Source organism: Myxine glutinosa, chromosome 10, assembly GCF_964187855.1.
Source record: "Myxine glutinosa chromosome 10, kmMyxGlut1.1, whole genome shotgun sequence".
NCBI classification, from domain to species: Eukaryota; Metazoa; Chordata; class Myxini; order Myxiniformes; family Myxinidae; genus Myxine; species Myxine glutinosa.
In genome coordinates this window covers 66,990,899-67,003,854 of record NC_136270.1, presented here as the reverse complement: position 1 = coordinate 67,003,854, position 12,956 = coordinate 66,990,899, and the positions used below count along the sequence as shown (strand labels likewise).

At 46.3% G+C, this 12,956-nt stretch overlaps 1 protein-coding gene across 2 annotated transcripts in view; it reads right to left on the bottom strand.

Annotated features, from left to right (window-relative positions):
* The window catches only part of LOC137434132 (uncharacterized), a 65,407-nt gene that overhangs the window by 13,994 nt on the left and 38,457 nt on the right, over nucleotides 1-12,956 (bottom strand). For both annotated transcript variants that reach the window (XM_068126834.2, XM_068126835.2), the window contains exons 3-5: nucleotides 7,071-7,175; nucleotides 6,209-6,318; nucleotides 1,470-1,629 (exon numbers count right to left, since the gene is read on the bottom strand). In XM_068126834.2, coding sequence (XP_067982935.2) covers nucleotides 1,470-1,629; nucleotides 6,209-6,318; nucleotides 7,071-7,175 — 375 coding nt within the window. The remainder of the gene's footprint in view (nucleotides 1-1,469; nucleotides 1,630-6,208; nucleotides 6,319-7,070; nucleotides 7,176-12,956) is intronic.

Below are 12,956 nucleotides of genomic sequence, written 5' to 3'. Positions count from 1 at the left end.
TATATATTTAACTCCAGGAGAAATATAATTAACTCTGAGAAATATATTTAACTCCAGGAGAAATATATTTAACTCCATGAGAAATATATTTAACTCCATGAGAAATATATTTAACTCCATGAGGAATATATTTAACTCAATGAGAAATATATTTAACTCCATGAGAAATATATTTAACTCCATGAGAAATATATTTAACTCCATGAGAAATATATTTAACTCCATGAGAAATATATTTAACTCCAGGAGAAATATAGTTAACTCAATGAGAAATATATTTAACTCCAGGAGAAATATATTTAACTCCATGAGAAATATATTTAACTCCAGGAGAAATATATTTAACTCCATGAGAAATATATTTAACTCCAGGAGAAATATATTTAACTCCATGAGAAATATATTTAACTCCAGGAGAAATATATTTAACTCAATGAGAAATATATTTAACTCCAGGAGAAATATATTTAACTCAATGAGAAATATATTTAACTTCATGAGAAATATATTTAACTCCAGGAGAAATAGATTTAACTCCAGGAGAAATATATTTAACTCAATGAGAAATATATTTAACTCAATGAGAAATATATTTAACTCCAGGAAAAATATATTTAACTCAATGAGAAATATATTTAACTCCAGGAAAAATATATTTAACTCAATGAGAAATATATTTAACTTCATGAGAAATATATTTAACTCTAGGAGAAATATATTTAACTCAGTGAGAAATACATTTAACTCCAGGAGAAATATATTTAACTCAATGAGAAATATATTTAACTCAATGAGAAATATATTTAACTTCATGAGAAATATATTTAACTCCAGGAGAAATATATTTAACTCAGTGAGAAATATGTTTAACTCCAGGAGAAATATATTCAACTCAATGAGAAATATATTTAACTTCATGAGAAATATATTTAACTCCAGGAGAAATATATTTAACTCAGTGAGAAATATATTTAACTCCAGCAGAAATATATTTAACTCAATGAGAAATATATTTAACTTCATGAGAAATATATTTAACTCCAGGAGAAATATATTTAACTCAGTGAGAAATATATTTAACTCCAGGAGAAATATATTTAACTCAATGAGAAATATATTTAACTCAATGAGAAATATATTTAACTCAAGTGGTAATTCTTATTATTGGAATTGTTACCTCCAATCAGATGCAGATCTGGCCAATCAGTGGGATACAAAACAAACTGTTCAGCCTGGAGCAGGTATGCACTCTACTGAGTACTGTTCTGGTTTTTATGGGTCATTCGGATTTATTTTTGACAGATCTCAGGGTCTTCTTTTGCTTTATGATACGATTTGAGTGAAATGTGGCATGTTGCCGTGATACGTGGAATTGAATAAAACATTTTGGATAAATGAAAAGACCACAAGTCTCATAATTAATGACCGCTCGATAAATTGACGGAACCGTTGTGCGAGGAAGGACGCACCTCTCCGTGAAGCTTCGTGTCATGGTGAGGACTTGTACGGGAGTTCCACCGGGACCGGTGGTTCATTTCGCTCACGTCCTCCTCGCTCTCAGTTGTATCCTGATGCACAGGCTTCACTCGTCGCCTGCGTCGCAAGCTGCTCCTCTCTATCCCAAAGCACCTGCACAGGTGTTGCAGAGAAAACGAAAAATATAGAACGCATTTGGCATTATAAGCGGCACGTTTGTAAAGGTAACAGTAAAGGTAAAGGTAACAGTTTGGAGATCAAGATCTTGTTTCCACTAGGCCCAGAGTTTTGGTTGTGCTGAAAACAGTCCGAGACAGAAGCAAACTTAATATCTCCAGAGTAAAGGTAAAAGCTGAAGGTGAATACATGGACTTTGATATGGTTGGAATTTGAATGAACATGTTTGTTCACCATAGGTGGGACCTTCGCAAAAAACTACTCTGGTGAAAACAACTGCAAATTACACCAATGTTGGCACACACAAATGAAATAAAATAGCACAGAAAGGAAGAATGAAATGAATGATCGTTTTAAAGCCATTTTCCCCGCTAGAGCAGGGGCAATCAATCATGGTTCCTTTCCGCACTAGACAATCATGGTTCCCTGTTTGAGGCAATGTTTTTATGGCCGGATGCCCTTCCTGACGCCAACCCTTAGTCGCCTCTTACGATGCGCAGGGATACGGTATACCTATTCTAAATCGAGGTACACACCGGGATCATTCATCCCAGCAAGCTGGTACTCAATTTGCCGACCTTGGAAGTATCACAGGCTGAGTCAACCCGTGGCGTTAATTCAGCGATCAACCGGGATTCAAACTCAGAATCCTAGGATCCCAAGCTGGCACCCTAACCGCTAAGGAACACAAGATCCTAGGATCCCAAGCCGGCACGCTAACCGCTAAGGAACCCAGAATCCTAGGATCCCAAGCTGGCACACTAACCGCTAAGGAACCCAGAATCCTAGGATCCCAAGCTGGCACCCCAACCGCTAAGGAACCCAGGATCCTAGGATCCAAAGCCGGCACCCCAACCGCTAAGGAACCCAGGATCCCAAGCTGGCACCCTAACCGCTAAGGAACCCAGGATCCTAGGATCCCAAGCTGGCACCCCAACCGCTAAGGAACCCAGAATCCTAGGATCCCAAGCCGGCACCCTAAACGCTAAGGAACCCAGAATCCTAGGATCCCAAGCTGGCAACCTAACCGCTAAGGAACCCAGGATCCTCGGATCCCAAGCTTGCACCCTAACCGTTAAGGAACCCAGGATCCTAGGATCCCAAGCTTGCAGCCTAACCGCTAAGGAACCCAGGATCCTAGGATCCCAAGCCAGCACCCCAACCGCTAAGGAACCCAGGATCCTAGGATCCAAAGCCGGCACCCTAACCGCTAAGAACCCAGGATCCTAGGATCCAAAGCCGGCACCCTAACCGCTAAGAACCCAGTCTCCTAGGATCCCAAGCTGGCACCCTAACCGCGAAGGAACCCAGGATCCTAGGATCCTAGGATCCCAAGCCGGCACCCCAACCACTAAGGAACCGAGGATCCTAGGATCCCAAGCCGGCGCCCTAACCGCTAAGGAACCCAGGATCCTCGGATCCCAAGCTTGCACCTTAACCGCTAAGAACCCAGGATCCTAGGATCCCAAGCTGGCACCCTAACCACTAAGGAACCCAGGATCCTAGGATCCCAAGCCGGCACCCTAACCGCTAAGGAACCCAGGATCCTAGGATCCTAGGATCCCACGCCGGCACCCTAACCACTAAGAACCCAGGATCCCAAGCCGGCACCCTAACCGCTAAGGAACCCAGGATCCTAGGATCCCAAGCTGGCACCCTAACCGCTAAGGAACCCAGGATCCTAGGATCCCAAGCCGGCACCCTAACCGCTAAGAACCCAGGATCCTAGGATCCCAAGCTGGCACCCTAACCGCTAAGGAACACAGGATCCTAGGATCCCAAGCTGGTACCCTCACCGCTAAGGAACCCAGGATCCTAGGATCCCAAGCCGGCACCCTAACCGCTAAGGAACCCAGGATCCCAAGCTGCCACCCTAATAGCTAAGGAACCCAGGATCCTAGGATCCCAAGCTGGCACCCTAACCGCTAAGGAACCCAGGATCCAAGGATCCCAAGCCGGCACCCTAACCGCTAAGGAACCCAGGATCTTAGGATCCCAAGCCGGCACCCTAACCGCTAAGGAACCCAGAATCCTAGGATCCCAAGCTGGCACCCTAACCGCTAAGGAACCCAGGATCCTAGGATCCCAAGCTGGCAGCCTAACCGCTAAGGAACCCAGGATCCTAGGATCCCAAGCCGGCACCCCAACCGCTAAGGAACCCAGAATCCTAGGATCCCAAGCCGGCACCCCAACCGCTAAGGAACCCAAGATCCTCGGATCCCAAGCTGGCACCCCAACCGTTAAGGAACCCAAGCTGGCACCCTAACTGCTAAGGAACCCAGGATCCTAGGATCCCAAGCTGGCACCCCAACCGCTAAGGAACCCAGGATCCTAGGATCCCAAGCTGGCACCCTAACCGCTAAGGAACCCAGGATCCCAAGCTGGCACCCTAACCGCTAAGGAACCCAGAATCCTAGGATCCCAAGCCGGCACCCCAACCGCTAAGGAACCCAAGATCCTCGGATCCCAAGCTGGCACCCTAACCGCTAAGGAACCCAGAATCCTAGGATCCCAAGCTGGCACCCTAACCGCTAAGGAACCCAAGATCCTCGGATCCCAAGCTGGCACCCTAACCGCTAAGCCAACACCAGGCTTAACACAAAAAGGAAGAATAAAGGAAAATGGATTGATGGGAACTATAAACACAAGGCCGAGTTATTTAAAGACCTGACGATGCATGCATGACACAACAACATGACACACGTGTGCACACCCTCGAGGCAGTGCTATCTTTGGTAAACGCCACCGAAGTGAGTTGTATAACCGCAAAGCTGTCATGTTATTTTAAGCCAGTGGCTTGACCTGGAGATGCTATTACTGCATTCTACAGGACAAAATAGAATACTTTAATGGAAGCCTTGCCAGACTAAGTCAGGAAGGTTATCCCTCTTGGCTTTATTTTAAAACCGATGCATTTTCAACTTTAAAACGTCCAAAATATTTAACTTTTTAACCCTACCTTAAAGTGAAAGAGAACTATCAAAACAAAATCATTGTACTCTAGAAAAACAACAACAACAACAACAACCAATGAGCACAGATTGCTGTTTGAATCCCTCCACACACATAGTCAACGTGTTGCAATCAATGGAACCCTCCCCTCCACCACACCCCTCACCCACTTGTGTTGGCTGACGTGGCCAAGGCAGTAATTTGGGCCCAGTTTTGTTCCTCATCTATATCAATGACCTATCCAAGGCTCTGAAAAGCCTCTTCCTTTTTACAGACGACTCCATTGTGTCGTACAGTACCCCCAGTTCATCTGCTAAGCAGTCTGTCTCTACCTCCCTCTCCAAATGCTTCCACAATAGTCTGATAAATAGAATATGTCCTTCAATCCTGGAAAATTTCACAGTCTTAACCTGTCGCTCCAGAATGATCATCAAACAAACCCAACTATACGTTTCCTTGTTTATCCACTGGAAGAGGTTCAGTCCCTTGAAATCCTAGGCCTCACTATCAGCAATGACCTTTGCTGGGCCAACAACATAGCAAGCAAAGCTTCCCTCCAAAGCCAGCAGGAGACTGGGTATGCTCCGTCAATCCAAGTTTTTCCTTGGGAAATCAAAGCTCCCCACAGTCTACAAGGCCTTTGTCAGTAGCTCAATGGAGCACTGCCCTCTGCTATGGGCTGGCACCCCTCGCATCAAATCTGTCTCTCCTGGATTCTGCGGAATATAAAACTCTTAAAACGATTTGAATCTCCCATGATGAGGCCAAAGCACAAGGTCTGTTTTTCTCACATCGTACGCAGGTCACTGACCTCTTTGTTCTCCACCGTCTATTCTCCAACATTGTCCCTTCAGCTCTGTCCCCCAACCCTCCTCCGCGTCTTCAGGATGCAGATGTTCTTCCAGTAACCTTCTCTGGGCTAAATTTCCAAAATCCAAGCTGGGTGTGCACCTCAACCCACCGCCACCATCTTTGTTCTCCTTTGTATGGAACGCTGTCCCAGATGTTATTCTGTCTCATTCTTCTCTCCAGGACTTCAAGGAAGCACAGCAGCATCTCATGTCATCCCCAATTAACCTTTACTAACCCAGCCGTCTTACTTGCTATTTTCAGTGTTTCCTGCCCTCCTCCCTCTCTTCTTTCCTGTTCATCCATTCCCTTGAGGTTTGTCCCAATGTCAGCTCTACCTTGCTCTTCAATGAGCCTTACTCCTATATATAGAGAGAAAAACAATCATTGTTTTGATGTTGCTTTACATTTAATTTCTCTGGAGCCAGATTATAAGGATGAATTATCCCAAGTTAAAGGAGTGTCTCACCCATGGATTCGGAATACCACAGTGGTGGTATCAAAAGTGGTGGCAAATTTTTCATGCCAATATTGGTTTTGGCTTTGTAGAACACCTGTAAGTTATACATATCCCCTAATTGGCAGGATAAGCGCTTCCAGGTTTACACCCTCCTCCCCCATTCCCTAATCCCTGACCCTATCCCCCCACTCCATCCATTCATCTACACGTATTAGCAATTGTGCACAGGTACATGTAAAGAAGTTTTTTATTATATTATTTTAATAAAAATCAAAATGAATTATCAGAAGAGACCTGTTCTCCGCATCTTCGATGTCTGCATCATCGCTGTCCTGCTGCTGCTGCTGACCATGACCGTTCATTTGTTGGACGCTCCTACCAGGTGTCCCCTCGGTCTGTGTGGACTGAACGGGCACAAAAAAAAAAAAAAATCAATGGAGCGCAGGGATTACCCAAGCAGAAAGGCTGGCATAGTCAGCCTGGTAAAAACTGTAGACGATCTGCGATGCAGATGTCACAAAGGAATAAAAGGGTAAAACTGCACTGCAGCAAAATCCCAAAGGGGAAACACGCACACAGACGGGAGTGGGGGGGGGGGGGGTGCAATTGTTGGGGGATAGAGACAAACCACGCAATCCCCGGACCGAACGAGGGAAATCCACGGATGTCACATCATCATGATAAATACTGGCAGTGGCACAGTGGCACATCCAATAATCAACCGACTCCCTGACCCCACATGACCAACCTCGGCCTCCAGTATATAAAATCTGCAACTTCAAAAATCCTTGTATTTCACAAAGCAAAGTCGAACACGTCTGTAGGGAACGTTGAAGATCAGGAAAACCTCAAAGATAAACTGGCAGCACATTATTCATCATTGTAGTTAGAAATGCTCAGCATTATCAGGAATACCAGTAGTCCATTCAAAAATAGTTAAGACCAGGGAGGTAAAGGAGGTAGAAATACGTAAAAACAAAAGGTGTCCTTGGAGGTCCGACAGGTGAATGAATAGTGAAACGCACTTTTGCATCTCAAAGGCTTTTCAAGGTGAGCGGATCCAGCAGCTTGACCGTTACATTACGTGCACCTGGAAACAAAGAACAAACAAGAACGCGGGAAACGAAGCCAAGAAGAATTCCAACAGCCCGCTCACCTTTCCCGGGAGATTGCCTTCAATGAGCTCGTCGCCAACCTTGCCGACTTGTCCGACCATGGCGACGCGGTCGAGGGTGGCAAACGGATCCAGCCCCGCCTGCATCTGCGTACACAGGCGGTCGCGCTGGGTCACCAAGGAGCTAAGTGAGGGGGTAAGGGGGGCCCTCCAGAGAGTGCCGCGGGTCCTCTGGCTGCCGACGCTGCCTCTCGTGGCTCCCCATTCCCCCTTCCTCCTCCCTTTTTCATACAAAACGTGACGTCACGATCTAAAAATAGCCTGCAACACCACGTCACAAGCGGAGGGAGATGATGCAGGCCCTCCCTCTGTCGCTTGTTCATTCCACCGAGTCCAACCTCAGCAACAGCAAGGAGGTGAAAAAGGCATTTCGAATGACGTGATGAGCAGCGTTTCAATTACTTTAAATGTCAGGAGGGGTTTTGTGAATACTCCCCAACAATGTCCTCTCGCCTCATTTCCCCCTCCTCTTTGTTCATTCCCTCAGTACGTGCAAATATGGCCCCAATGCCACCACATTGGTTCACCCTCTGTCAGCTCGCTCTTCCATGAGCCTCGATCCGTCATTTAAAAGAAGAAAAAAAAACATCAATCTCAAATCCAATAGCAATTTAGTGAAAAATCGAAACAACTCTGAACTGCAAAACACGGCCCAGGTCGTCACGACGAGTACAAATACATCGGTGGGGATGGAGATGTACATCAACGTCTTGCATCAAATATTGCTCGAACAATCCCATGTTTTGCATCCTTTCCAAATGCCACAAAGATTATGCCATCCTGTTGCTGGCTCCATGGTAAAGATGGGCCTATCCTGGTTATACGTATTCCTTGGGATACCATTACTATCATCGGGCCACAAATCACCATCGTGCACGAGGCAACGGGCGCAAGTGACGTTTCAGAATTCTATCTTGGGATGTCCCCCTTCCCTTTAAAGAACCGGCTAGCAGAGCAGTCAACAGTGGCGTAGCAGGAGCAAGGATAGGAGAAACAACGGGAACAAGGAAGGATAAAACAGCACGAGAATCTCTCCATGAGAAAAAAACCAAAAAAAAAACCACAAGATGCACAATGTGAGGTACCCACGTTATACCCATGGGAATTCCTCGCAATATGTACAATGTGACTTCAACAATATTATGCAAAGATCAGTTAAATATATCATGGGAATTAAATACTGCCAAGCTACGTGCTCCCTTGTGTTGTTGCTTGATTAAATCAACCTCTCCCCTCGACCCCAGGTCCTCAAATCCCCCTCCTCCCCTCGACCCCAGGTCCTCAAATCCCTCTCCTGCCCCTAGACCCCAGGTCCTCAAATCCCTCTCCACCTCCCTCGACCCCAGATCCTCAAATCCTTCTCCTCCACTCGGACCCAGGTCTTCAAATCCCTCTCCTCCCCTCAGACCCAGGTCCTCAAATCCCTCTCCTCCCCTCAGACCCAGGTCCAAGTCCTCAAATCACTTTACTCCACTCGGACCCAGGGCCTCAAATCCTTCTCCTCCCCCTCAGACCCAGGTCCTCAAATCACTCTACTCCACTCGGACCCAGTCCTCAAATCCTTCTCCTCCCCCTCGGACCCAGGTCCTCAAATCCCTCTCCTCCCCTCGGACCCATGTCCTCAAATCCCTCTCCTCCCCCTCGATCCCAGGTCCTCAAATCCCTCTCCTACTCCTCGACCCCAGGTCCTCAAATCCCTCTCCTCCCCCTCGACCCCAGGTCCTCAAATCCCTCTCCACCTCCCTCGACCCCAGATCCTCAAATCCCTCTCCTCCACTCGGACCCAGGTCCTCAAATCGCTCTCGTCCCCGCAGACCCAGGTCCTCAAATCACTCTACTCCACTCGGACCCAGGTCCTCAAATCCTTCTCCTCCCCCTCGGACCCAGGTCCTCAAATCACTCTCCTGCCCCTCCACCCCAGGTCCTCAAATCCCTCTCCACCTCCCTCGACCCCAGATCCTCAAATCCCTCTCCACCTCCCTCGACCCCAGATCCTCAAATCCTTCTCCTCCAATGGGACCCCGGTCCTCAAAAACCTCTCCTCCCCTCAGACCCAGGTCCTCAAATCACTCTCCTCCACTCGGACCCAGGTCCTCAAATCCCTCTCCTCCCCTCACACCCAGGTCCTCAAATCACTCTCCTCCACTCGGACCCAGGTCCTCAAATCACTCTCCTCCCCTCGGACCCATGTCCTCAAATCCCTCTCCTCCCCCTCGATCCCAGGTCCTCAAATCCCTCTCCTACTCCTCGACCCCAGGTCCTCAAATCCCTCTCCTCCCCCTCGACCCCAGGTCCTCAAATCCCTCTCCACCTCCCTCGACCCCAGATCCTCAAATCCCTCTCCTCCACTCGGACCCAGGTCCTCAAATCACTCTCCTCCCCTCGGACCCATGTCCTCAAATCCCTCTCCTCCCCCTCGATCCCAGGTCCTCAAATCCCTCTCCTACTCCTCGACCCCAGGTCCTCAAATCCCTCTCCTCCCCCTCGATCCCAGGTCCTCAAATCCCTCTCCTACTCCTCGACCCCAGGTCCTCAAATCCCTCTCCTCCCCCTCGACCCCAGGTCCTCAAATCCCTCTCCACCTCCCTCGACCCCAGATCCTCAAATCACTCTACTCCACTCGGACCCAGGTCCTCAAATCCTTCTCCTCCCCCTCGGACCCAGGTCCTCAAATCACTCTCCTGCCCCTCCACCCCAGGTCCTCAAATCCCTCTCCACCTCCCTCGACCCCAGATCCTCAAATCCCTCTCCACCTCCCTCGACCCCAGATCCTCAAATCCTTCTCCTCCAATGGGACCCCGGTCCTCAAAAACCTCTCCTCCCCTCAGACCCAGGTCCTCAAATCACTCTCCTCCACTCGGACCCAGGTCCTCAAATCCCTCTCCTCCCCTCACACCCAGGTCCTCAAATCACTCTCCTCCACTCGGACCCAGGTCCTCAAATCACTCGCCTCCACTCGGACCCAGGTCCTCAAATCCCTCTCCTCCCCCTCAGACCCAAGTCCTCCTCCCCCCCACAACGAGTCCCCTCTCTTTGCACCCTTGCCTCCCCCCCCCCCCAACTCTATCCTCTCCTCCCCTTTCTTCCCACTCTTCAAAACCAGAGGACATTCTTACATCATTACATATTATTTCTTCATTACTTCATTAACATGGTGGAATATTTAACTCTTTCCCCTCCCATATCCACCTTATCATTATGCCATCACAAACCTCACCTACTCCTAGTCTCATACCTGCTCATAACCTTCTTTCCCAACTTCTCTTTTCATCCCATTCACAATCTCGGTAGCTGTGAGATACGTCTCATGAGAACAATGATCCAAACTACCTTCAGGTCCCAATACACAGTCTCGCGAGACACGTCCCGTGCAATTGCTCCTCCAGTGGAAGCGAGTCGCCTAATTGGGTTAATAAATGATTCTAAATTAATTATCTGCCTTGTGATGCTTAAATAAACAGACGTTATAATTAAATATCGACAAAACAGCATTTCATTCACAATCTTGCGCGATTCTGTCATTTGACCTTTGACCTTTGTATTTGTTGGCAGGATGGCCTTGAGGTACGCACACCTGACTACAACCTGTACAGCCTGGGTTTGAATCTCGCCCGGTACACTCAAGTCCATCAAATGATGTCCAAAGACGCTACAGAGGAGGTGGTGGGGGAGTCATTAGTTAGTTCTAAGGGCTTAACACAAGTAAGACTTTTGACAAGTCTTTTGAAGTAAGTAAGACTTTTGTAAGACTTTTACAAAGTTTTTTTTACTTTACAAAGTTTTTACAAAGTTTTTTTTACAAAAACAACTCTTACTCACACAAGTAAGACTTTTGAACTACCTGTATTAAGTGTCTGTGATAGGATAACGTTGCCTGGTGTGGCTCAGCTGGGTGAATGGGCCGACCTGATTCCCCTGACTCTGGCCGGGGGAGGAGGATGCGCTCCGGGTGTCCCAGACTTGGACGCGACCAGCTCGCGACTCACGGAGTACGCCCAGTACGTCCTCCATTCCACACACCACGTGTGGAAAAAGGAAGAGTCCGAGGGCGGGGAAGAGGGTGCGAGTTGGAGAGCTCAGCCTGGTGTGGCTCATTAAATATGACCTTTGACCTCATGTGAGATGGAGAATGGAGAGAGATATGCCATGCTGTATCGGTGAACTTTGCCACCTCCTCCAACATGCTGTTTCATTCAGGAATGAACTGCCAGCCTTTAATCGTCTCGCCCGATTCAGTGTTAGTGGGCGATTAGTCTAAGGATTCAAAATTCAAGTGTATTGGTCAGTTGCGTTTGTTATTCTGTCTGTTTGTCCAAACCGATTTGTTATTCTGTTCTAAACCGAACGTCATGAAACTTCACCAAGTTGTGGAGGTCGTCACAATGAAGAAGCCTCTTGATTTTGAGGTCAAAGATCATCTGCAGATCAAACTTCCAAAATTGTGTCCCCGGTCAAATTGTGTCAAAACCATCAATTTTCATCTGAAAAACCGTCAATTTTCATCCGATTGACTTGAAAATTTAACAGCATTTGCACATTGAGTCACTGAATAGAGAAACCAATTATTTTAAGGTCAAAAGACCAAAGGTCAACTCAAGGTCAAACTTCCAAAATCATCAACTTTCATCCGATTGACTTGAAAATTTAACAGCATTTGCACATTGAGTCACTGAATAGAGAAACCAATTATTTTAAGGTCAAAAGATCAAAGGCCATCTCAAGGTCAAACTTCAAAAATCAACTTTCATCTGAAAAATCATAAATTTTCATCCGATTGACTTGAAAATTTAACAGCATTTGCAGGGTGCCTCGCTGAATTGGGAAACCAACTATTTTTGAGGTCAAAAGGTTAAAGGTGAACTCAAGGTCAAACTTCCAAAATCATCAATTTTCACCTGAAAAACCATCAATTTTAATCTGATTAACTTGAAAATTTAACTGCATTTGCACATCAAGTCATTGAATAGAGAAACTAATTATTTTAAGGTCAAAAGATCAAAGGTCAACTCAAGGTCAAACCTCCAAAATCATCAACTTTCATCCGATTGACTTGAAAATTTAACAGCATTTGCACATTGAGTCACTGAATAGAGAAACCAATCGTTTTAATGGCAAAAGATCAAAGGTCAACTCAAGGTCAAACCTCCAAAATCATCAACTTTCATCCGATTGACTTGAAAATTTAACAGCATTTGCACATTGAGTCACTGAATAGAGAAACCAATCGTTTTAATGGCAAAAGATCAAAGGTCAACTCAAGGTCAAACTTCCAAAATCATCAACTTTCATTATATAAATCATCAATTTTTATCCGATTGACTTGAAAATTTAACAGCATTTGCAGAGTGCCTCACTGAATTGGGAAACCAACTATTTTTGAGGTCAAAAGGTCAAAAGTCAACTCTCGGGCAAACTTCTAAAATCATCAATTTTAATCTGAAAAATCGTCACTTTTCAACCTTTGATTTCAACCCGAGCTTTTATCAAGATCGTCAATTTTAATCCTAATGAAATGGGCAATTTGATTGATCAATGGCATCCTTTTTTAGGTGGGGAGAGGAGGGGTAAAAGTGAATTTTATGGGGGAGGGAGGAGGGGTGGGGGAAGAGTGGATTTTGCAAGTATCGTTCTCTGCATGATGTCTTCTTGTTTATTTATTCCTAAGTTTCTACATGTGTGTCTGGTTTCTTCTATCTTTCACACGTGGACTAATTCATGGACTGATTTGAAAACCCCTGAAGATAAATAAATTAATTATGATAATGGCTATGGCAAATCAAGCATGTTTCCGTTTCCACGTTTACACAACACACACACACACACACACACTGGCGTAGTGATGGTTTGTGGCGCTCGGGGTAAAGGTCA